Source organism: Tiliqua scincoides, chromosome 1, assembly GCF_035046505.1.
Source record: "Tiliqua scincoides isolate rTilSci1 chromosome 1, rTilSci1.hap2, whole genome shotgun sequence".
Lineage (NCBI taxonomy): Eukaryota > Metazoa > Chordata > Lepidosauria > Squamata > Scincidae > Tiliqua > Tiliqua scincoides.
Genome location: NC_089821.1, coordinates 24,147,711 through 24,170,375, shown reverse-complemented (window position 1 = coordinate 24,170,375; position 22,665 = coordinate 24,147,711). Strand labels below are relative to the sequence as shown.

The 22,665-nt window shown below is 42.1% G+C and overlaps 1 protein-coding gene and 1 pseudogene across 2 annotated transcripts in view; one reads left to right on the top strand and one right to left on the bottom strand.

The window, feature by feature from the left end:
- AMBRA1 (autophagy and beclin 1 regulator 1) overlaps positions 1 to 22,665 on the bottom strand; it is a 177,550-nt gene that overhangs the window by 108,734 nt on the left and 46,151 nt on the right. For both annotated transcript variants that reach the window (XM_066636722.1, XM_066636723.1), the window contains 2 exons: positions 20,822 to 20,908; positions 15,096 to 15,278 (listed from right to left, as the gene is read on the bottom strand). In XM_066636722.1, the coding sequence (XP_066492819.1) occupies positions 15,096 to 15,278; positions 20,822 to 20,908 (270 nt within the window). The remainder of the gene's footprint in view (positions 1 to 15,095; positions 15,279 to 20,821; positions 20,909 to 22,665) is intronic.
- Positions 20,976 to 21,095, top strand: LOC136638033 (5S ribosomal RNA; annotated as a pseudogene).

Genomic DNA, 22,665 nt, shown 5'->3' with positions numbered 1-22,665 from the left:
CATTTTAAACTACACTCCATTAGTGTTCATCACAATGATCTCTAACACACAAAAGCAGAAGCTAGCACAAACTTTGAAGTTGGCCAACATTTTTCCAAATCTATTACAGGCCAAAAAGTGTTTGCAAGGGTGGTATAAATTGCTGTAGCCTAGTGGTCATAGTGAGTTCACCCAATATAAATTCTGGTTAATTGCTGTATACGCCTCAAACTTTCACATCCTTCAGAGACCAAGAATCATTATTATACACAGACCAATTCTAAGTTTGTCCCTTAAGTTATGCAGAAAATCTATTGATCACAAGAGAACACTTTCTGATTATATTTTCAGATTGTAGTGTATGTTGTGCCTAGTAGCTTAGAAGACTTTAAGGGGGAATCGGACAAATTCAAAGACAAGTTTGTCACTGGCTAATAGTTATGATAGCTGCATATGCCTCTGAAAACCAGTTCCAAGGGAGCAACAGCAGGAGAGGGACATGTTCTTATCTTCCAATTGTGGCCTTCTCAGGAGGCTCACCTGATGAGCCTTTGGCCTCATCCCACAGGACTCTAATGTTCTTACAGTGCTAGTCTACCAATTGTATTTTAGAAAGTGCTTATGACAAGCAGCTCTGTTTTGTGTTTTTTCCTGAAACACCAAATTAGAAAGATGCTCCTACGTTTCAAGAATACGTTCTTACAATGCTCCTAGGTTCATTAAAATATAAAATTAAGGTTCTTAACATTACATGATGGATAGTTCACAAAATACTAGTGTACCTCACCACCTTACTGAGACTATTAGAATTGCTACTTTTTAAGAAAGAGCAACAAGTGCAGAGGTTCTCTCCCTCCCACCCCATCTGTCTGGAGCTGGAGCCCCCAGTCTGTACACAGCCAGCAAGGCTCTGCAAAGAAAATACATTTTGTTCGTGATTCGCTCTCTGCGACTTCTCTCCAGCCCATTAAGAAGTAGATCAATAGTACACCATTTAGGAGCCCCCACAAAAAAGACATGTACACTGTGTGTCATGAAGCTTAACACCAAATGTACGCAATTCTCTTCCTATCATTTTGCTCTGGTTTCCCAAGAGATTGAAAGCAGAATAAGAGGCATCTGCAGAATGGGGGAACAAGAAGAACCAAGGCTCAAAACACAAAATTGGATAAAAGATTTAAAACTACAAAAAACACGCACTCAACATCACAAATTTATTAACAGGAAAAAGCCCAGCTCCTCCTGCTTACAGACATGTGGATATGGAAAAGGAACACCTCTGCAAACTTTAGTGGGGGCATCTTCACAAATGCTTTCCCAATGTAAGTTGCGGTTAAGCCATTAAGGGCGCAATTCTATCCTGAGCTGGAACAGGTAAGCCAAGAGGCTTAAGCTATATCCAGCGCAGGATAGGTGTCCAAAGTAATTCCAGGTAAGCCACCCTGAAGAGGCACAAGTCCGAGGAGAGCAGAGCAGCCTGAAGTTGCTCCAAACTCCCCGGGGAACATGGGCTCCCTGCCCGTCCCCAGAGCCATCCACAGCCCCCCTCCCCTCACCCCAAAATGCCTCCCTCCTGCCTCCTCCCCACCCACCCTAGAGTTTGCATTGACTGACACAAGACTCGGACCCTCTGTTGGCACAGAGGCTTATTCCAGTCTCTGCGCATCGGCCTAGCCAACTCACGAGGAGGTGCAAACGTGCAAAAAGCACAGCTCAGGATTGCGCTGCATGTCTTCAAAAGTCTACTGGCACCTAGAATTGAACCTGCAAGGTAATAAGGAATTTGGATGTTCCAGTAGACCATGTATTCCCTCTACAGCAGTGGACTACAGCATTTTGTACCAGCTAAAGCTTAAGAACAGTCTAGCAGGAAAATCCTATGTTGGTGCTTTTAAAAGCAAAGCCTAAAGGTTATAGAGCTAATTTCATAGACCTCTCTCCTCAGAGAAGCTCAGAGTGCTAGACATTATTTCAAATGTTATGCACCTCCCTTTAGAAAAGTTTTTCATAATTATTATTTAGACTTTAGCTTATACTTATTCATGTTGAAATTTATCAACCTGGAACACAAAACTTTTAGAAAATTTTTTATTTTAAAGAAACATAAAAATAAGTTGATAAAAAGGTTGCCATCCTAAACACATATCTGGGAGTAAGTCCCATGGAACTCAGTAAGGCTTGCTTCTGAGTAGAGATGCACTGGACTACAATGCAAGAAGTTTTGCAGGTGAACAAGGAAAGAATTAAGCCTATCTTGTGTATTGTGCATTCAGAAGGTAGCTAAGAAACTACAAGTTAGGAAATCTTTTTTTTTTAAAAGGCTGATAAGCATTTCAGTCAAAGTTCTACCTCCTCAACTAGTGCAACATAAATTAAGGGACAAACTAAAGGCCATGGGAGTAAAAATCTTATAAACTAATCCAGTTTAACTGAACTGATATGGTCAGAGTATCCTGATCCAAGCCAAGAGCAAAACATGTTCACCTCTTGAGGACTGCCTAATTCCCCTGCAGTTATGAACCTCTCAAAAGTCTGTGGTGACAACATAGTCTATGGCGACCAAGTCCCTTTATGTATATATCTCTGTAGTTTTAAAATACAAACATTTTCAGCTTCCAACACAAAGGAGTTGGGGTGGTTGGTGCTGCAGTGTTGCTAGCTCAAGATTTCAACCCCCTTTAAAAAGATACTAAAAAAATTCCTTCTGACTGCTCAAGGTGGGTAGGTGGCAGCCTTTTTGCCATTCATTATGTAGCCTCTAAATTTTGCCAAGAGAGGGCGAGAAAAGCAGGTGCTATTATCATAATCCAAAGACAAACAATGGCGTAAGGTTTGAAAAGTGTTTACATTCTCACACATGTTTAAGTGCTATATTAAGATTTACATGCTATATTTACTCTGTTCCAAGGGGCCTACTTCAAGATAAATGTAGATAAAATTGTAGCCTCTGATTTTTATACTCTCATGTATTGAAATTAACTATTTAGGGCTGATTGTACAGCCAATTTAGCAATAACTGTTTTTAAAAACTTGATGTATTGTGATATATTAAGACTTCCCTATAACAAGATGTTCGATATATCCTGGATAGGAACCCTGAATACTTTATGTACCAAAAGAATACTGTGTCCCAAGACACTGAAATTTCTGAGATAAGAGAGTTGCAGGACTCAAGTTGTTTAGAGCAGAGGTGCCCAAATCCCAGCCCTGGGGCCAATTGCAGCCCTCGAGGCTCTCAATGCAGCCCTCAGGGAGCCCCCAGTCTCCAATGAGTCTCTGGCCCTCCAGAGATTTGTTGGAGCCCACACTGGCCCTACGCAACTGCTCTCAGCGTATTGTATTGGCAACCTTCAGTCTCGAAAGACTATGGTATCACGCTCTGAAAGGTGGTTCTGGCACAGCGTCTAGTGTGGCTGAAAAGGCCAATCCGGGAGTGACAATCCCTTCCACACCGGGAGCAAGTGCAGTCTGTCCCTGGTCTGTCTCCCTGGCTATGGGCCTTCCTTCTTTGCCTCTTTGCCTCACACTGTTGGCAAAGTGTCTCCTCAAACTGGGAAAGGCCATGCTGCACAGACTGCCTCCAAGCAGGCCGCTCAGAGGCCAGGGTTTCCCACTTGTTGAGGTCCATTCCTAAGGCCTTCAGATCCCTCTTGCAGATGTCCTTGTATCGCAGCTGTGGTCTGCCTGTAGGGCGCTTTCCTTGCACGAGTTCACCATAGAGGAGATCCTTTGGGATCCGTCCATCATCCATTCTCACGACATGACCAAGCCAACGCAGGCGTCTCTGTTTCAGCAATGCATACATGCTCTCAGCATGAGGGCAACTGTATGACCACTTGCATGAGCTGTGGGATGAGGGCTCCCCTCCACTGCTTATTGTTTCACATCTGTGATGCAGTTGCAGCAGCAAAGGAAAGGCCAATCTTGCTTTGTACATGGCCTTTTATAGGCCTTGAGCTATTGCAAGACCTTCATTCATTCATATAAGTTCATCTTTAATATATTCATTTATATAAACATATGTAAATTTATTCAAATTTGAAATGTAAATTAATTCTTTTTTTCCCTGGCCCCTGACACAGTGTCAGAGAGATGATGTGACCCTCTTGCCAAAAACTTTGGACACCCCTGGTTTAGAGCAAGTCAGGAATTTTTAAGGATCACACGTTTCCTCATGTACAAAAGCATGACAACATCTTGTCACTGCAGGCCAGGTGAATATATCTTTTGGAGGGATTACGGGCCAGATGATTTCTGGTCACAGAACAGATCCCTAATCCTTTCTTTAGAGCAGGGGTGGGCAAACTTTCAACTTTAGGGATCCTGGACCTTTAACAATTGTATAGGAGAGAGAATTTCAGCAGGTGCAGCTTGTCATCTATTTGCCCACCCCTGCATCAAGAAATTATTCTTGATGTTTACAAAGAAGTAACATTCATTTCAGTGAAGTGACAGAAACCACAGTAAATATGCTGCAAATCAGTTATATATCAGAAACCAAGAAATGGTGTGTGTGTGTGTGTGTAGAATGTGCACATTTGAAAGCAAGTTAATACATCAAGAATATTTCATCCTTAAGCAAACTTTCCAAATAGTGAGGGAAAGTCAAATTTTCATGATGAGAACTGCCAGGTACTCTATGTCGCCAAACTCTCTCAGCATTCAATGCCAGAATAAGTATTGGTATTTTCAGAAATATCCAAACTACTCCCTGCTTTCCTGCTTGCCTTTGTAAACAGTATGGGATCAAGGTACTCCACAATTCATATCTAGAATATACTAACCTGTTTAGAATTAATCATATTTTCAGTTTCAGCTCCCTCCTAGTATAAGAAAAATTGGTATGGCAACAGCTTATTTGCACTGTGCCAAGATACAAAAATGGGTGTTGACAGAGTGTTAACAGACTGTAGTAAACACAACTCTGAGTACCCATACACACATAGCACAGTGTCTCCTTAGTGAACTCACAAGTTGTCCAGGTAAAAAAAAGACAGAACTATTTCATGCCTAGGATTTCTGTGTTGACTTCAGATCACCAGTTCTACTGCTCATTAGTATCTGATCACATATTTTAGCAAAGGGCAAATTGGCATAAACTGTGGGGGGGACATTTCTTGATGTTTCTTCAAAGCGGTACATTTCTTGAAAGTTGGACACTGCATGAAACAGTGTTACAAGAGACATCCTTGATTTAACAGGCAGGAAATTATGCTGACTCGCAGAGAATGCACTGCTCTCATTGGTTAGAATGGCTGTCAGTCATGCTGGGACAAAAAAGCACTGTAACACTGATTACTGTAACACTGACCAGAAAGCACTGTAAATCAGTACTAAAGGAAGTAGCATTATGGAAAGTCCAACTGTACTAATGTGTAGTAATTGGCCAGTAATGTAACTGTTATATACAGATATACAATCACATCACCAGAAAAATTAACTCATGATAATTCAAGATTAAGGTAGAGATGCTGGAAGGAAAATGCAAGAATGGGATTCTCTTTCTCAAACCTTATTTTAAAACTGTGTTCAACTGAGTTTAAAATTTTTTCCTTTAAGCGTGTCAATTAAAAATACAGGCTTAAACAGTGGGCAAAGAAAATAATTCCAGAATTTTGATCAGTTCTATCACCATACGGAATGAAATATTCTTACTTGAATAAAAGAACTGTGAGAAGTGTGCTGAAATAAACAACAATCAAATTGCACAAAAGCATTTTCCTGACAAGGATATATATTAGACTGTGAAAATAATCTCCCAAGAGATAGACTAGAAATGCAAAAGATTGAAGAATACAGCATTAGAAAAATGCAAGACAAAGTCCTGCCTTGGCTGTGAAAATGCTAGAATAGATTCTCCCTGTGCTACTCAAATCTCACTTTTGTAACAACCTCAATTTATATAACACCCGTCACATAGAACCAGACTGCCATTTCCACTAAGTTTAAGGCTGCCTTTCTCAGTTGTTAAATGTGATCAATCCCATTTTTCCCAGGGGAAACAACAGACTATCCCTTGCCAATTTGTTAGCTAACGTTTTAAGCCTGCAGGATTACAGGTAGTCAGTTATTAATGGCTCTCCCTACAGTTTAAAAAAACCACACAGAACAAAACACAGCCTTGATTACTTCTTACAGAGCCATTTAGGGAAGAATAAAAATACTTCTACAACACAGGAAAGCACTTCACAAGATCAAGTACTTCTGACAAGCATCTAATACAAGAGAATTCATCACGTGGTCAAATGCTAAGCACTATCAAAAAACCCTGGCTAAATGTTGAAGATTAATTGCTACAGGAAATCCAAATGGAAAGAATCAAGTCACTAGTCTATATTCTGACCCTGAAAGCAAGTGAACCTCCTCAGATCCTCATCTCACTGTTAAATAATGACAAATCCAACAATGAACTATTGCATTCAAGGGTTTATTGGCTACCATGGCAATTGGAAATTTTAGAAGGAAAAGACAGAACACAATGAATGCATACTGAAATAAGCTGAAGTATCAAACATCAACCATATAAAGGCACATCTGTGCAGATTTAAACGTCACCAGGGCTATGAACATAAAAAGCATCTTCACATTAGATCTTTTAGACCTGGCAATGGAAAGGGAAATACTTATTCAGGCTTGTGTGTTTGGAGTTTCTCTCCTCCTCCCCCCCACACATGGAGCTTTACAACCAATGAATGAGAGGACAAGTCCCTGCCTTGAGAGGCTTACAACCTGGAAACAGTCACAAGGGAGATGGAGAGGAGGGATGGTAACAAGGTGAACATGGAAATATATGCAGTTATTTCATGTGCACATGTATAACTTAGTTCCAGTAAAATATACTGATTGGGACTTGTCCTAAAGGCTGCAAAGAAAAGGTGGATTTTGAGGAGGGATTTAAAGTAAGAGAGGAGCAGGTGATCTGGAAAGGCATTCCAGGCAAATAGGAGGCCGCAGGTGACAAGAAGAAGCATTTTGAGAGAGCAGGAGACCTTAGGATGGCTGGAGGTGGTGGAGCTGAAGAACTGAAGCTCACACACAGCAGTTTAGTGGGACATGAAAAGAGAGAGGTAAGGAGTGAGGGGCAAGATCATGGGGACCTTGAAGATACAGGCCAGGAGCTTTTGCTGGAAGAATAAGAATTTAAAATTAAATTATAAATTAAATTTATAATTTTATCAAAGATATTCTTCACTACCACCAACAGGAATAAGGAGTGTGATATAATCAGAGAAAAGAGATAAAGAATTTTGGCAGCAGAATGCTAAATGGTGCTCAAAGTATTGTAACGAAAGACTAGATAAGGTTTCAGAAGTCAACGAGATTACAAGGCATGTTCCAGAGTTTTCACTGGGGGACAAAGAGGAAGAGCTGTATTTTGTAAAGTACAAGAGGCAGAAGTGAAAGGATTTGGCAACAGACTGGATATAGAGAAAAGAAGTCAAAGATGTAACCAAGGTTTTGACCCTATTCAACAGGACAGATGATAACAGGGAAAAAGTACAAAAAAGAAGGGCTTCGGAGAAGAGACAAGACGTTTAAATTTGAACATAGTACGTTTGCAACAACAACAACATCCAAGCAGAAATGTCATACAGTTGGACATAAAAGATTAGGTGGAAAAGAGAAGTTCTGGGGTAGAGAGAGTTGAATATCATCAGCATACAAGTGATACTGAAAGTCAAAGATGTAATGAGATCACCCAAGGGCAGCATCTAAAGAGAGTAGCAGAAGGCCAAGAATAGATCCCTTGGGGACCCAACAGAGAAAGGAAGAGTAGAGGAAGAGCTCCCCACTGTGGATAGTAGCATTATCTACATAATTAGGCAGGGAGGAAGAGAAACATCTGAGGACAGAACCATGGAGATCTAGAACATAAAAGAAGTCAAGCAAGAGGGAATGATCAACTGCGTCAAACACAGCAAAGAAATCATGAAGAATGAGGACAGAAAAGAGACCTTAGGATTTGACAACAAAGAAATTGTTAGTGAACTTTTAAAGGCCATTTTAAAGTTATGCAGGGGAATGTCAACAAATTGGAAAAGACACAACGGACAGAGCAAGAAATAATGCAAAGGCAGAGGGAATAAGCAAGAGGCTCCAAGAGACTGGAAACAAGCAATAGAAGGGAGACGGAGCCAAAGTTGGGAGAGAGATGACCAAGAGATAGTTTTTTTGAGAATAGGACAGACTGTAGCATCAATAAATACAGTAAAGAAAGAGCCAAGTTTATGATACATGGAGAGGAGGGGAAAATGCTAGGCAAGATAGAAACCAGAAGTCAGGAAGGAATAGTATCAAGGGGGTACACAGAGGGATACAACGGCAACAGCCAACTCATCAAGTGAGATGGAGGAATGGGGAGAAGAGCGGGTTGAAAGAGTGAAAAAGATCTGAATGGATGGTTTCAATTTGGGCATCTTGCTTGCTATTCATCTGTCGTGTCTGATCAAGCCACGCCATCACAGATCTTTCAGTGGGATAGTTGCATTAGTTTGTTGAAACAGTAAAAACTGCATGCATCAGATCTGCAAGATGATGCATATGCTGATGTGGTCCACAAGCTTATGCTGAAATAAATTGGTCAGTCTTTAAAGCTGTTGTTTTTATTTTTATAGATTTGTGACTCACACCAGATCTAGGAATTCTCAGTATTTTTACTCCTGCTGCATTCCTAAGGCTACCCCCCCACCAACTCTTCTCAAGACTTTAAGAACATAAGAACATAAGAACAGCCCCACTGGATCAGGCCATAGGCCCATCTAGTCCAGCTTCCTGTATCTCACAGCGGCCCACCAAATGTCCCAGGGAGCACACCAGATAACAAGAGACCTCATCCTGGTGCCCTCCCCTACATCTGGCATTCTGACTTAACCCATTCCTAAAATCAGGAGGTTGCGCATACACATCATGGCTTGTACCCCATAATGGATTTTTCCTCCAGAAACTTGTCCAATCCCCTTTTAAAGGCGTCTAGGCTAGACGCCAGCACCACATCCTGTGGCAAGGAGTTCCACAGACCGACCACGCGCTGAGTAAAGAAATATTTTCTTTTGTCTGTCCTAACCCGCCCAACACTCAATTTTAGTGGATGTCCCCTGGTTCTGGTATTATGTGAGAGTGTAAAGAGCATCTCCCTATCCACTCTGTCCACCCCCTGCATAATTTTGTATGTCTCAATCATGTCCCCTTTTTGCCTCCTAAGTTTTCCTTACCAATATTTTAGAAACATCCAGCAGAGTGGCTAAGATAGCATTTGAACACAAAGTGATAGGGCAATCGGATTTACTAAAGCTAAGAGAACACAATGACTACACTATGGTATTATATATGTACTTTAACTTTTATAATAATTAGAAAATTAATCATCCAATTTCTCCAACTAGGAGATCACCAGCTCTTCTTTTGTTTCAATAGATGCTCAATGCAATTTTGGATGACTAGTGCACGAAGGTTCCTTACAGATTGAGGCTCTGTTTACATCAATGGTTCTTAACTTTTTTATTATCATGCAACCCTTTGACAATCTGATGAAAGCAAAGGAAACCCTCCCCAGAAAAGCACATAAACACTCACAAAATTATTTTGGCACCCGGTTCATGGGCCCCGACACCCATCTATGGATCACTTAGAGATCCATACATCCAGTTCAGAACCCCTTATCTACATTGTAAGGTTTGCATAGTGAAGTTTGCAGAACACAGGATGAAATGTGCCGGCTTTCAACTGGCATGCACTGTCGCAAACATACTGTAAGGTATGTTTCTGAGCCTTACCACAGGCCCAGCGTGAGCTTGCACTGGGCCCACTCCAGTGCTGGGTGAGCATTCTGCCACTTGGCAACTCTCCCAACCCGCTCAGCGGTGGTGAGGAGGAGGGAGCAGTGTGAGAGGGTGTGGGACCGGCAGAGCTCAGCTCCACCAGATCTTGAGCCCCATGTTGGGCTCCATGGCCCAACATGGGGCTCCTTGATTCTGTGCTGGCTCAAGAGCTGCCACAGAATCAAGTAGCCCCATTGCAGGTCACTTTCCTTACCCAGGGGAAGGCAACAAAAGTCTCCTTCCCCCGAGGAGCCGCTATGGGCTGCCTGGTACGCATAGGATACTGCACCAGCCATTCTTGAAGTCGTGGCAGTCCCAAATGGCAGGCAGCTCAGGATTGGGCTGACAGAGGTGGTACAACACTGATGCCTACCAAAACTGTCAGAAGACTGAAAAGAGGTACAAAGCAAGTTACTGTATAGGAAGTGGTTTCTGATCTATATTCTATTAGCAATGCATATTTAAACACAGGAGGCATCCCTTAAGAAACAGTGATGATGGATTTACAAAAGGGTTTATAGATAGCTGAATACTGTACTGCCCCAAATATATCAGCATTTCAGTGTGTGTCCAGACTCCAGTCCAATAAAATCTGCTCTCCCTCCATCACTTGCTCACAACAGATGACGGAAATGCAGGACACTGCCATATTTATATGCAGGAATTTTGCATATAAAGTCTGGAAATTTAACCATTTTGTGTTCAAGAAAGTAACTTACAGGAGGTGCAACTCCAATGATAGTGCTCTGAATAAAATACTGTAATGGTGTTAACACGTAGCTTTAACATGAAGCATAAGGAATCATAAGCATGTGTGATTAAACAAAACACATATTTTCCAAACATTGTCAACATTCTCCCAATTCAAAAGTGTATTGTGCAGTTTCAGAAAGCCCAATGAATATTTTAAAACTGTATACTCTGCCTTTCTCAGAGTCAAGGTGGTGTACAACAACCAGAATTAATCAATTAATCAAGCAGAAAAAAAACAATCTATATATGATGTTGTGCATAAGGATTTATAATCATAAGAAGCTAATGAATTTACATCCTTGGGGCAAGACACCCCAGAACTTTCTGCTCCATAAAGTACAGGCAAGAGCCATACATCATACTTCTGCCCTTGAAAGACTTTTATTTTTTAAAAGGTGATATGTGTTTTTGCTCTCCTGAGTGATGCAAGGAAATGGAGACCAAAAACTTAAGCAAAAAAGAAGGATAAAACCTCTTTGGATGGATGAAACAAAAAGGTTCTACTTCTGAAGACCCTGTACCAGTTTTTCTATCAGCAGAAGAGGATAACTGCATAGAAAAGAAGCAAATATCTCAAATGCATAGAGACCACAATGGAACACATTACCAAAAAGCTCAGCTAGTGCATAGGACAGAAGCACACTCCTTCCCCCCCACTCAGTGTGAAATAAAAGGCAGCCATGGTATGGCTGACTGAATCGCTTTCCTGAATGGGCCCCTTCCTTGTGTGAATATTATCTGTAGGAGAACACATTTCTCCACAGGTATCTGGCCCTGTGAATGAAGAATGTACCGTTCTTTTTTAAGCAACAGAACCCCCTTCCCCAGAGGATGAATAGGAGGCAGTAATGGAAATAACTGAGGATTGCTCTTGCTGAGCTTTCCTCATCACAATGGGCCCCAGCAGGCTGCCTCACTCCTACTCCTCCAGCCTGTGGTGCTGCTCAGGGAAAGCTATTAGGCACCTAACCCTTCTACAGTTCCCCGTTCATTTACATCTTACACAAACAAAACCACAATGAAAAAGGGGAGGACATACTCCCCTGTGCTTCCAAGTAGTTAATTGATGAAGCATGAAATGACAGCTCCATTGAATAGGTCCTGCCTCAACCATAAATTATCTTCCAGAAGATTATTTCCTGCTGCTCTAAGGGAGGAGCCATGTCCTGACCATCCACTGCAGGAGGAGTTTTACCTGCACACTCAAGGGCACAATGGCTAGTGGCACCACAGAACCAGCTTCAATTGTGGAGGAGCACTCCATCTCTTCCATCCCAGCTGGAGGATATTTGGGAGGAGAAAAGGCTAGCCTAATCAAGTTTATCAATCATAAATAATCAAGGCCCAGAACCACAAAGCATATTTTTTGTAGATTTTTAGGGAGCTACAACACTATTTCTGAAGATTTATTTATTTGATTTATACTCCGCCTTTCTCCCTGAAGGGCACACTAGGCGGCCCTGATCAGAACCATGACAAGTAAAGAATGCAAATCAACCATTTGAAAGAATCCTAATATGCATAAAAAATTTTAAAAGATTGAGATGTTAAAAAGTTGAGGTCATAAAATGCAAACACGTGCACTTGCGTAATGTGGTCACAGAGTACATTAGGAAGTTGAGGCATTTACAGCTTATTTCAGATACTCGATCACCTCAAACTACTAACTGCAAATATTTTCCAGAGTCATAGAATAAGAACATAAGAACAGCCCCACTGGATCAGGCCATAGGCCCATCTACTCCAGCTTCCTGTATCTCACAGCGGCCCCACCAAACGTCCCAGGGAGCAGACCAGATAACAAGAGACCTGCATCCTGGTGCCCTCCCTTGCATCTGACATAGCCCATTTCTACAATCAGGAGGTTGCACATACACATCATGGCTTGTATCCCTCCAGATTTTTGGATTGGATTTTTCCTCCAGAAACTTGTCCAATCCCCTTTTAAAGGCATCCAGGCCAGATGCCGTCACCACATCCTGCAGCAAGGAGTTCCACAGACCAACCACACGCTGAGTAAAGAAATATTTTATTTTGTCTGTCCTAACCCTCCCAACACTCAATTTTAGTGGATGTCCCCTGGTTCTGGTGTTATGTGAGAGTGTAAAGAGCATCTCTCTATCCACTTTATCCTTCCCATGCATAATTTTGTATGTCTCAATCATGTCCCCCCTCAGGCGTCTCTTTTCTAGGCTGAAGAGGCCCAAACCCTTTCCTCATAAGGAAGGTGCCCCAGACCACCAATCATCTTAGTCGCTCTCTTTTGCACCTTTTCCATTTCCACTATATCCTTTTTGAGATGTGGCGACCAGAATTGGACACAATACTCCAGGTGTGGCCTTACCATAGTTTTGTACAACAGCATTATAATATTAGCCACTTTGTTCTCAGTACCTTTTCTAATGATCCCAAACATAGAATTGGCCTTCTTCACTGCTGCCCCACATTGGGTCAACACTTTCATCGACCTGTCCACCACCACCCCAAGATCTCTCTCCTGATCTGTCACAGACTGCTCAGAACCCATTAGCCTATATGTGAAGTTTTGATTTTTTTGCCCCAATGTTCATGACTTTACACTTACTTACATTGAAACGCATCTCCCATTTTGCTGCCCATTCTGCCAGTTTGGAGATATCCTTCTGGAGCTCCTCACAATCACTTCTGGACTTCACCAGTTGGAAAAGTTTGGTGTCATCTGCAAACTTTCCACCTCACTGCTCAACCCTGTCTCCAGGTCATTTGTGAAGAGGTTGAAAAGCACCGGTCCCAGGACAGATCCTTGGAGCACACCGCTTTTCACCTCTCTCCATTGTGAAAACTGCCCACTGACACCCACTCTCTGTTTCCTGGTCTTCAACCAGGTCTCAATCCAGGAGAGGACCTGCCCTCTAATTCCCTGACTGTGGAGTTTTTTCAGTAGCCTTTGGTGAGCGACTGTGTCAAACACCTTCTGAAAGTCCAGATATATAATGTCCACAGGTTCTCTCACATCCACAAGACAAGACTTACCCTTACATAAGCCATGCTGATTCTCCCTCAGCAAGGCCTGTTCATCTATGTGTTTTGAGATCCTATCTTTGATGAGGCATTGCACCATCTTACCCGGTATAGATGTTAGGCTGACCAGCCTAGTTTCCCGGGTCCCGCCTCTTTCCCTTTTTAAAGATAGGCGTGACATTTGCTATCCTCCAATCCTCTGGCACCGTGGCCATTTTGAGGGACAAGTTGCACATTTTAGTCAAGAGATCAGCAACTTTATTCTTTAATTCCTTAATAACTCTTGGGTGGATGCCATCAGGGCCTGGTGACTTACTGATCTTTAATTTATCAATTAGGTCTGAAACATCTTCTCCTTGTTTGGAGACTGGACTGTTTTTTAATCCTCAAGCTGGTTTTTTATTTGAGTTTAGAGTGAGAGACTGAGAATGAGAGACTATGGTGGCAACCCTAATAACACTTTCCTGGGAGAAAGTCCTCTAAATAATTTGTTTAGGCCTCTAAACCAGGGGTGCCCAAACCCCGGTCTGGGGGCCACTAGCGGCCCTCAGGGATTCTCAATCTGGCCCACAGAGACCCCCTAGTCTCCAATGAGCCTCTGGCCCTCTGGAGACTTGCTAGAGCCTATGCTGGCCCGATGCAACTGCTCTCAGCACAAGGGCAACTGTTCGACCTCTTGCATGAGCTGTGGGACAAGGGCTCCATTCACTAGTTGTTTGTGATGCAGCAGCGGCAGCAAAGGAAAGGCTGGCCTTGCTTTGTGCAAGGCCTTTTATAGGCCATGAGCTACTGCTTCATTCATTCATGTAAGTTCCATCTCTTATATCATTTATGTAAATGTATTCAAATTTTAAATATAAATTAACTCTTTTTCCCCAACCCCCAACACAGTATCAGAAACGATGTAGCCCTCCTGCCAAAATGTTTGGACACCTCTGCTCTAAACAAATTATCCCAGTCAAAAAGTTAGTAAGACCTGGGAAATTTAGGTTAAAATCTGGCTTCTACAAAAGCCCACTGCCACTTGAATGCAGAGAGAAAGCGAAGGATATAGATGCTCCTTTGATAATCCCCTTCATAGTCAAGGGTGAAACATTAGGGAGAAATGAGCTAGTTGAGTATGATCTTAAAGCCCATGGAAAAGATTTTAACTCTATGACAACCCCAACCACAGAAGCCTCAGCTCCTATGTTAGTCTAACCTTGGATCGGACAACTGAAGAAGACCTAAGTTGAGTCACCTATTCTGTTTGTATTTGGATGGCAAATTAAACCATTGCAGCCCAACGTTACATATACACAGCTGGGATCAAAAGTGTACATGTGTGGGTTGGGCAAAAATGGGTTGAGGAAGCTGCAGAGGGCAACAGCTACTGTAATTTGTCTTCCACTCATTAGAAATAGAGACTGATTAATGTTTTAAATTTCAGTTTTAGAAAGGCAAGAATTAAGCCTGTGATCTTGCAGAAAGTTCCAGGCACTTTTGTGGACCTGAAAAGTCATGGCCAAACTATCTAGTGGAATACGTTCCGCTCAAAGCTCTTACTCAAAGTCTTCGAAATCCAGATCATTTCCTTCTACGGATGGACCTGTATTCTCAGATGTGGAAGCAGACGATGAGGAAGAACGAAGCCGATTCTGCTGATATCGCATGGAACGCTGGCGAATACTATCTCTGCGCGAAAGATACTGGATCATTCTCTGGGCATAATAAGCAGCAGGAGACAACCTGAGAACATGAGAGAAACAGTTGTTAGTTCAGAAGTAATTTTCACCAAGTACAATGGAAAGCAGGCTGTTAGTATGTTTAAAGCTGCAACTTTACTGTCTAAACTAGTTGGCAGTACAGAAAGATTTGCCACATTCCCCCCCCCCATCTCAGGTTTGCTTGTGGTCAACTTATTAATGTAGATGAGCATATGAACATCCCTAATGCATTAGCAATGACAGTCTTTTTTATATAGCCTCACTGCACACATGCACCTACAGTAACCAGAACCGTACTACCATTACCAAGGCTTATATCATAAGACTACAAATCTCTGAACTACAACAGGGGTCTCCAAACTTTTTGGCCAGAGGGCCGTATGAAATACCTGAGGCAGTGGTGAGGGCCGGAAAAAATTTTAAATATGAAATTTAAATTAAAAAAATTAGAGATGGAACTTAGATGAATGAATAAATGAAAGAGTGGGTTCATTCACTCAGCCTCTCCAGCCCTCAGAACACCCTCCAGATGCAATCAGAGCACAGCTCTGGTCATGTTCAGTCAAGTGGGCCAGAGGCTTTCAGGGGACAAGAGGCTGGCTGCGAGCCGGATAGAGGCTCACTGAGGGCCGCATCTGGCCCTGGGGCCGGTTTTTGGAGACCCCTGAACTACAAGATACAAAATAGGTGTAAGTCGCTGCCCTGGCTTTGCTGGTTCTGGTAATTCCTTCCTCCTGCACCTCATTTATTATTAACAGTATTATTATATGGGATCACCTGGGACTTGGATCAAGGGGAAAAAACAGTTCAGCTTCCATGAGCATATAATCCGTCCACTAAGGCAGCTGCCAAAGGTCAGCCACTGGTGCCCATTTGAGAGCAAGTCACTTTTGCAGTAAACTGTGCCTTTTGACAATTGTTTCTTTAACCAATTCTCTTTTTAGTCTTTCCACTCCTCAGCTATTTTCCCCTCAGACTTCAAATGCTTGTTTCCATCATTATGGCATCCACCTGCCCTTCTCCTCTCAATTGGAATTCACTGCTGATAAACCATTTCACTGCTCCCTCCCTTCTCTTGCTCTTTCCAAAATTACTGCTTCATCCCCAAGAAAGCAGAAACCATCCTTGATCTTTCGCTTTCTTGATCTCTCCAGCTGCATGCCATCGCAAGAATCTGGCTCCTCCTCCTCCCTGCCACTAGTGCATCCTCTCATTCTTCTAAATGTCACCCCTATATGTCACCCCTAAAGTCACACAAGTGTTAGCATTCTTAATACACAAACAGTAGAAAGACAGTCAACAAAAGGCTTAAAACAATCTCAAATATGTGATTAATACACGTGCTGCATGTCACAAAAGAGCTACAGCTCCCTTGCTATTCTCTATGAACTCTAAGCAACTTCACTGCAACAAGGTCAACTCAAAGTGCAGGTCCCACTCACCATGAGAAACTTAACCCATATACAGAGTTTACTATTATCATATTTCTATTATAATCATATTCATGAGTGTTAAAAGTGCTTCACATACATACTCCATAATTCTTATGACCACCACACATCACATTAGTGCTATTCCCAAATTTCAAGAAAGGGAGCGGTTGGAGAGGAAGAGGTTAAAAAAGTGGCGCAGAAGACCTGCTTGTATTCTGCCCAGGGGTGTGACTGTATCACATCCCGCACCTCTTGGCGCCTCCCTAAAGAGCTACGCCTCACAGTTTGAATAACACTGAGTTAATCCATCCTTAAGCAAAGGAAGTAGCACTGCAGGCTTCTCAGGTTCCTCCTCTAAAGCAGAGTTGCTGAACTCCCACTTGCCTAGAGCGTCTTGCTGAGCATGATCCTTTGATCTCCAAGATACATGAAGTGAGGTGTGTGTTGAACAGCAGCAAGAGATTGCACACACCTCACTTTTGCATATCTTGGAGATCAAAGGATCATGCTCAGCAGGATTTTCTAGGCAAGTGAGAGTTCAGGAATCAGGAGGTGCAAGGGTTAGAGAAGGGAATGCAGTTGGTTGTTGATCAGAACATACCTTAGTGACACAAACCTGTATTGGGGGTCACCCACTTTAGAGTAGGGGACAGGTTGCGCTCCTAAACTCTTGACACTTCTGAAAGGGATCTGTGCACAACTGCACAGAAAACACAGTGACAAAATACCATAAATATATTTTTAAGAAGGAGAGAAGGGCATGGAGCAGCTAACAGTGTAGACCCTACATACGTTTCGAAGAGATTTTCAACAAATTTCCCCTGGGATTATGTATTTGTTGCTTCCAACACCATAAGAACAGCCCCACTGGATCAGGCCATAGGTCCATCTAGTCCAGCTTCCTGTATCTCACAGCAGCCCACCAAATGCGCCAAGGAGCACACCAGATAACAAGAGACCTGCATCCTGGTGCCCTCCCTTGCATCTGACATAGCCCATTTCTACAATCAGGAGGTTGCACATACACATCATGGCTTGTAACCCGTAATGGATTTTTCCTCCAGAAACTTGTCCAATCCCCTTTTAAAGGCATCCAGGCCAGATGCCGTCACCACATCCTGCAGCAAGGAGTTCCACAGACCAACCACACGCTGAGTAAAGAAATATTTTATTTTGTCTGTCCTAACCCTCCCAACACTCATGCCCCCTGGTTCTGGTGTTATGTAATAGTGTAAAGAGCATCTCTCTACCCACTTTATCCTTCCCATGCATAATTTTGTATGTCTCAATCATGTCCCCCCTCAGGCATCTCTTTTCTAGGCTGAAGAGGCCCAAACGCCGTAGCCTGTCCTCATAAGGAAGGTGCCCCAGCCCCGTAATCATCTTAGTCGCTCTCTTTTGCACCTTTTCCATTTCCACTATGTCTTTTTTGAGATGTGGCAACCTGAACTGGACACAATACTCCAGGTGTGGCCTTACCACAGATTTGAACAACGGCATTATAATATTAGCCACTTTGTTCTCAATACCTTTTCTAATGATCCCAAGCATAGATTTGGCCTTCTTTACTGCTGCCGCACATTGGGTCGACACTTTCATCGACCTGTCCACTACCACCCCAAGATCTCTCTCCTGATCTGTCGCAGACAGCTCAGAAGTATAAAGACAATCTGTCAAACTGCCAGCCCTAGGCAGTGTGATCAAAGTAAGAGACATCACAAGCAAAGATTGCTTAAATTCAATTCTGCCTTGAAATAAATCAGGACAACCAATTGCAAATGAAGTTCATTGTAGGACTTCTTCCACAAAAAAATAGGATTAAAACAAGAGCTAGAAGAAGTAGTGCACCCCTGCTAACTGGGTAAGAGGCACTTTTTAAGTGGGTGCTCTTCTTTTATTTAGTGGGGGGAAAGTAACTGGCCCGCCTCACCCCAGCACTGTCTTTTCTACTGGCTGTCTACTGGTGTTCTTTTGCATCCTTTTAGATTGTGAGCCCTTTTGAGACAGGGAGCCATTAGCTGTTTGCTTGATTTTCTCTGTAAACCGCTTTGTGAACTTTACGTCAAAAAGCGATATATAAATACTGTTAATAATAGTTTAAACAAACCACACACACTATAGAAAGCAGATCTTTGTAAGATTAGATTCTTCCATGGCACCTTAAAGTGACCAACTTTTATGATGAAGGATTTTAATATATATTTCTACCTAAAAATTGAGAAGACTGTTGGTGTTACATAGATGATATCTTCACAACCTGACATATACAACCTGAGAGAGTATATTCCTTGAGATGAATTAAAGCAGAGATGGGAAAATCCAGCATAGCTAGACTCGAACAGCTAGCTAGAATCGAGTCACTGAGTCACCGTCCGTCCGTCCCCGCAACTCGACTCAAAAAGAGTCCTAACGGGGGCACTTTCCGAATCACTGAGTCGCCCTTTAGTGACTCTAAAAGAGTCGAGTCACCCGTCCCCTTTAAAAAGCCCACCACCACTCCATGGAAAAAACAGGGCTGCTGCCAGTGTGTGTCTGTGGAGGGGGGGGTTCTCTTTACTCACTCCCCTGCTGTCCCCGCCCATCTGAAAACAGAGCAGGGATGGCAGGGATTGCAAGAGAGCAGGGACAGAAGTGGCAAGAGGGAGAAGTGTCACACGCAGCAGCTGCGAGGCTTACGAGGACAACCCCATCCTTGCCAGTTCTAATCAGAAGTAGTCCGATTGCAGGCAGTCATTCAATAAGGCTTCCTCCACCCAAGTAACAACAAAGCTTACAGCAGCCATGCAAACAAAAACATGGAACATCCTCCTCCTTTCCCCTCCCCCCTAGGCTTCTGCAGCCATAAGGCAAGAACCCTCTTGGGCTCTTCCTCCTGCTTTCCCTCAGTCAATGGATGATCCAATGATCATTCATTCCATCCTTCCTGTTAGAGACAACAAAAAGCCTGCTCATGCCTTCCTCCTTCCCACTTGGCTGGGAAAGGAAGCATTAACTCTTCCCTGCCTTGTGGCTGTAACTCCCTACTGCTCAACAAGTTGGAATCCTGGTGCCACATGGTTTTTCATGCCATGAAAACAGTAAGCAAGCACACCCAGATACAGGCAGACTCAAGTCAGCACGAAGGGCCCCTGACACAAGTCTTTTTCAGAGTCTTCCGCGTGCGCGACTCACAAGTCGCCAAGTCAGTAAAAACACAGATTTTTGTGACTTGGGCTCAAGTCAAGTTCCCAACCCTGAATTATAGTATCTTACTCTATCTTATCACACATTTGTTTTTCAAACCCCAGTGATTTTTGACATTCCAGAAATAACTCAGCAATCCTGTTTGCCAATACCCTTATCATCCCGATTATGCCATTTTTCACACAGCCCATTTCTCATCATTCTTTCACTTGATTCCATTAATAGCTATATCTAAAAAGTTCTCACCTCCTAAAGCGGTCAGCCTTGTCTTCATTTTATATCAATCATTTTAGACACAACTGATTTCATCTTTCCCATGTACTGATCAGTCTATTTTTCCTGCAGAATGTTTCTCCTGCCAATTCATTTCACTGCTGTTATATTCTTCAGTAACATTAATTTTTATTCACTTAGCCATATACCCACCTTGCCTTTACTTAGCATAGAGGTTGTTTTTTTTTTAAGATATCCAGTATTCAAACTGTTTCTTCCAGGCTAGACTGCTCTTTATTCTTTATAGATTTGTGTTTTTCAAAAGGATCTGTCATCAATGGCACTTTAATTATAGTACCTAAACATTCTCTTGTATTAACACATCCTCTATTATATTATTTCTTAATTTTTCAAGAGATTTTTCTGCAGTTCTCTTACTGTGTTCCGAATTCCCAGATCCTACTGAAGTCCAAGTCAGTCATCATTAATGCCAATTTTCCTTGTTACATTCTCATTCATTCCCTTTCCCTTAATAATGTAGCAAATCCAAGATGGCTTTTTACAAAATTATATTCTATACTTCTAATCGCAATACTATCTATCACTTTCTTAAGGAAGTTCTGATTGCATAAATGCTTGTCCCCCATCACTTGTACCACGCAAAAATTATTACTTCTCATTCTTTTCTTCTTTATTACTGTTAATTTAAAACAAAAAGGTATATGTAGATTCTTACCTAGCTGGATCAGGATAGATTGGGTGCTCCCGAGATCCTGCCCCATCATAACGGGATAGTGAAATGAGTGAAGACTCCAGCAGCCTCCTAAGAAAAAACAAAACAAGAAGTTGAATAAACTGTCCACATTAAGTTACTAGACTAGACTGATATGTCTGGCAGCAACTGTTACCCTGCACATTCCTAATCTCATCTGATCTTGGAAGCTAAGCAGGGTCAGGCCTGGTTAGTACTTGGATGGGAGACCGCTTGGGAATACCAGGTGCTGTAGGCTTATACCACAGTCTTTCGAGACTGAAGGCTAGCAACCAACCATTGATATGTCTGGTTTCTAGTTCTATTTGCTTTTTGGTCCCCTATGACTCATCACCACTACCTTGCTAGAATTCCACTGCATTTTAACTTCTGGTAGAACACCTGGTCCAAGTTTTCTTTCATGTCACAAGGAACATTACAATTAAAAATGAAATGTTAAGATCCATTCTTCTCACAAAGCACCATTAGAACCAGCTTCCCACCCAGATGCACAGGGAAAAGCCTTGGGGATTCTTTGCACACGCATGTGTGGGGTTCCAAAGAGAACAATGTTTGAGGATCTTTCACAAACTAGTGACAGTACTGTTTTCTGCTATGTTCTTGGAATGAAAAGCACCCATCATTGAAAAGCTCTCTCCAGCCTGTGCCACTTCTAGGTCATAGACAAATGCTGGTCACTTTCCCACAGGCATTGGCCAGTATAAATTTTGTACCCTCATCAAGTAATGCTTTTATTCAGTCTCTCCGAAAGGGGATTTTACATTTATATTGTTTATATTTTTTATTAAACAGTCAAAAATCATGTTATCTTCAACTGATCTCAGCTGCAATGTGATATAGGTTCATACAATTTAACTAAGGGGGGATGTCCTTAAAGCAACTATTAAGATTAAACTATTGGGGGGAAGACACCTAATTTTTTGTGATACAATGCAACACATTTATCTCTAATTTCATCACCGAGGCCAACAAATGTACTTGCCACCCTCACCCTGACAAGCATCCCATTCACCCACTGCACTGATAAGTCTAAAGAATCCCAGCTATTTACTTAAGTTTGGAATTGGGAATGAACCAAGTTATTATGCTATGCTTCCATTACAACAATCATCATGTACATCAAATGTGGTCAGTATAAATACTGCTTCTGCCCCAGAAATACTGTACAGTTTGTCCCAGACAAATTCTAGTTCTCCAAAACATGGAGCTGGCGAGAGGAAAATGGAATCTCATAGTGTGCTTCAGAATATAGGATATTTCTTCTTCTGCTAACTGGGTAAGAGGCACTTTTTCAAGTGGGTACGCCTCTTTCATTTAGCAGGGAGAGAGTAACTGGCCCTCCTCACCCAGCAGTGTCTTTTCTAGTGGCTGTCTGCTGGTGTTCTTCTGCATTTTTTTTTTTTAGATTGTGAGTCCTCTTGGGACAGGGAGCCATTAGTTATTGGATTTTCTCTGTAAACTGCTTTGTGAACTTTTTGCTGAAAAGCAGTATATAAATAGTTAATAATAATAATAATAATAATAATAATAATAATAATAATAATAATAATAATAAATGAGGTAGACCATTGGTCAATCTAGCTTAGTACAGTCTACTCTGACTTGACAGCCGCTCTCCAGAGTTTCATAAAAAGTATTTCTAACCCTAGAAATACCAGGAACTGAAACCAGTATTCTACCACCAAGTGCCAGAAGCACTCTAGAATAGAGTATTCTAGAATACAACATGATAGAGATACATGACAGAGATACAAATCCCTATCTTCATTAGTGGAAAGGCAGAGTCTTGATAGCTGCCATTTTGGTTG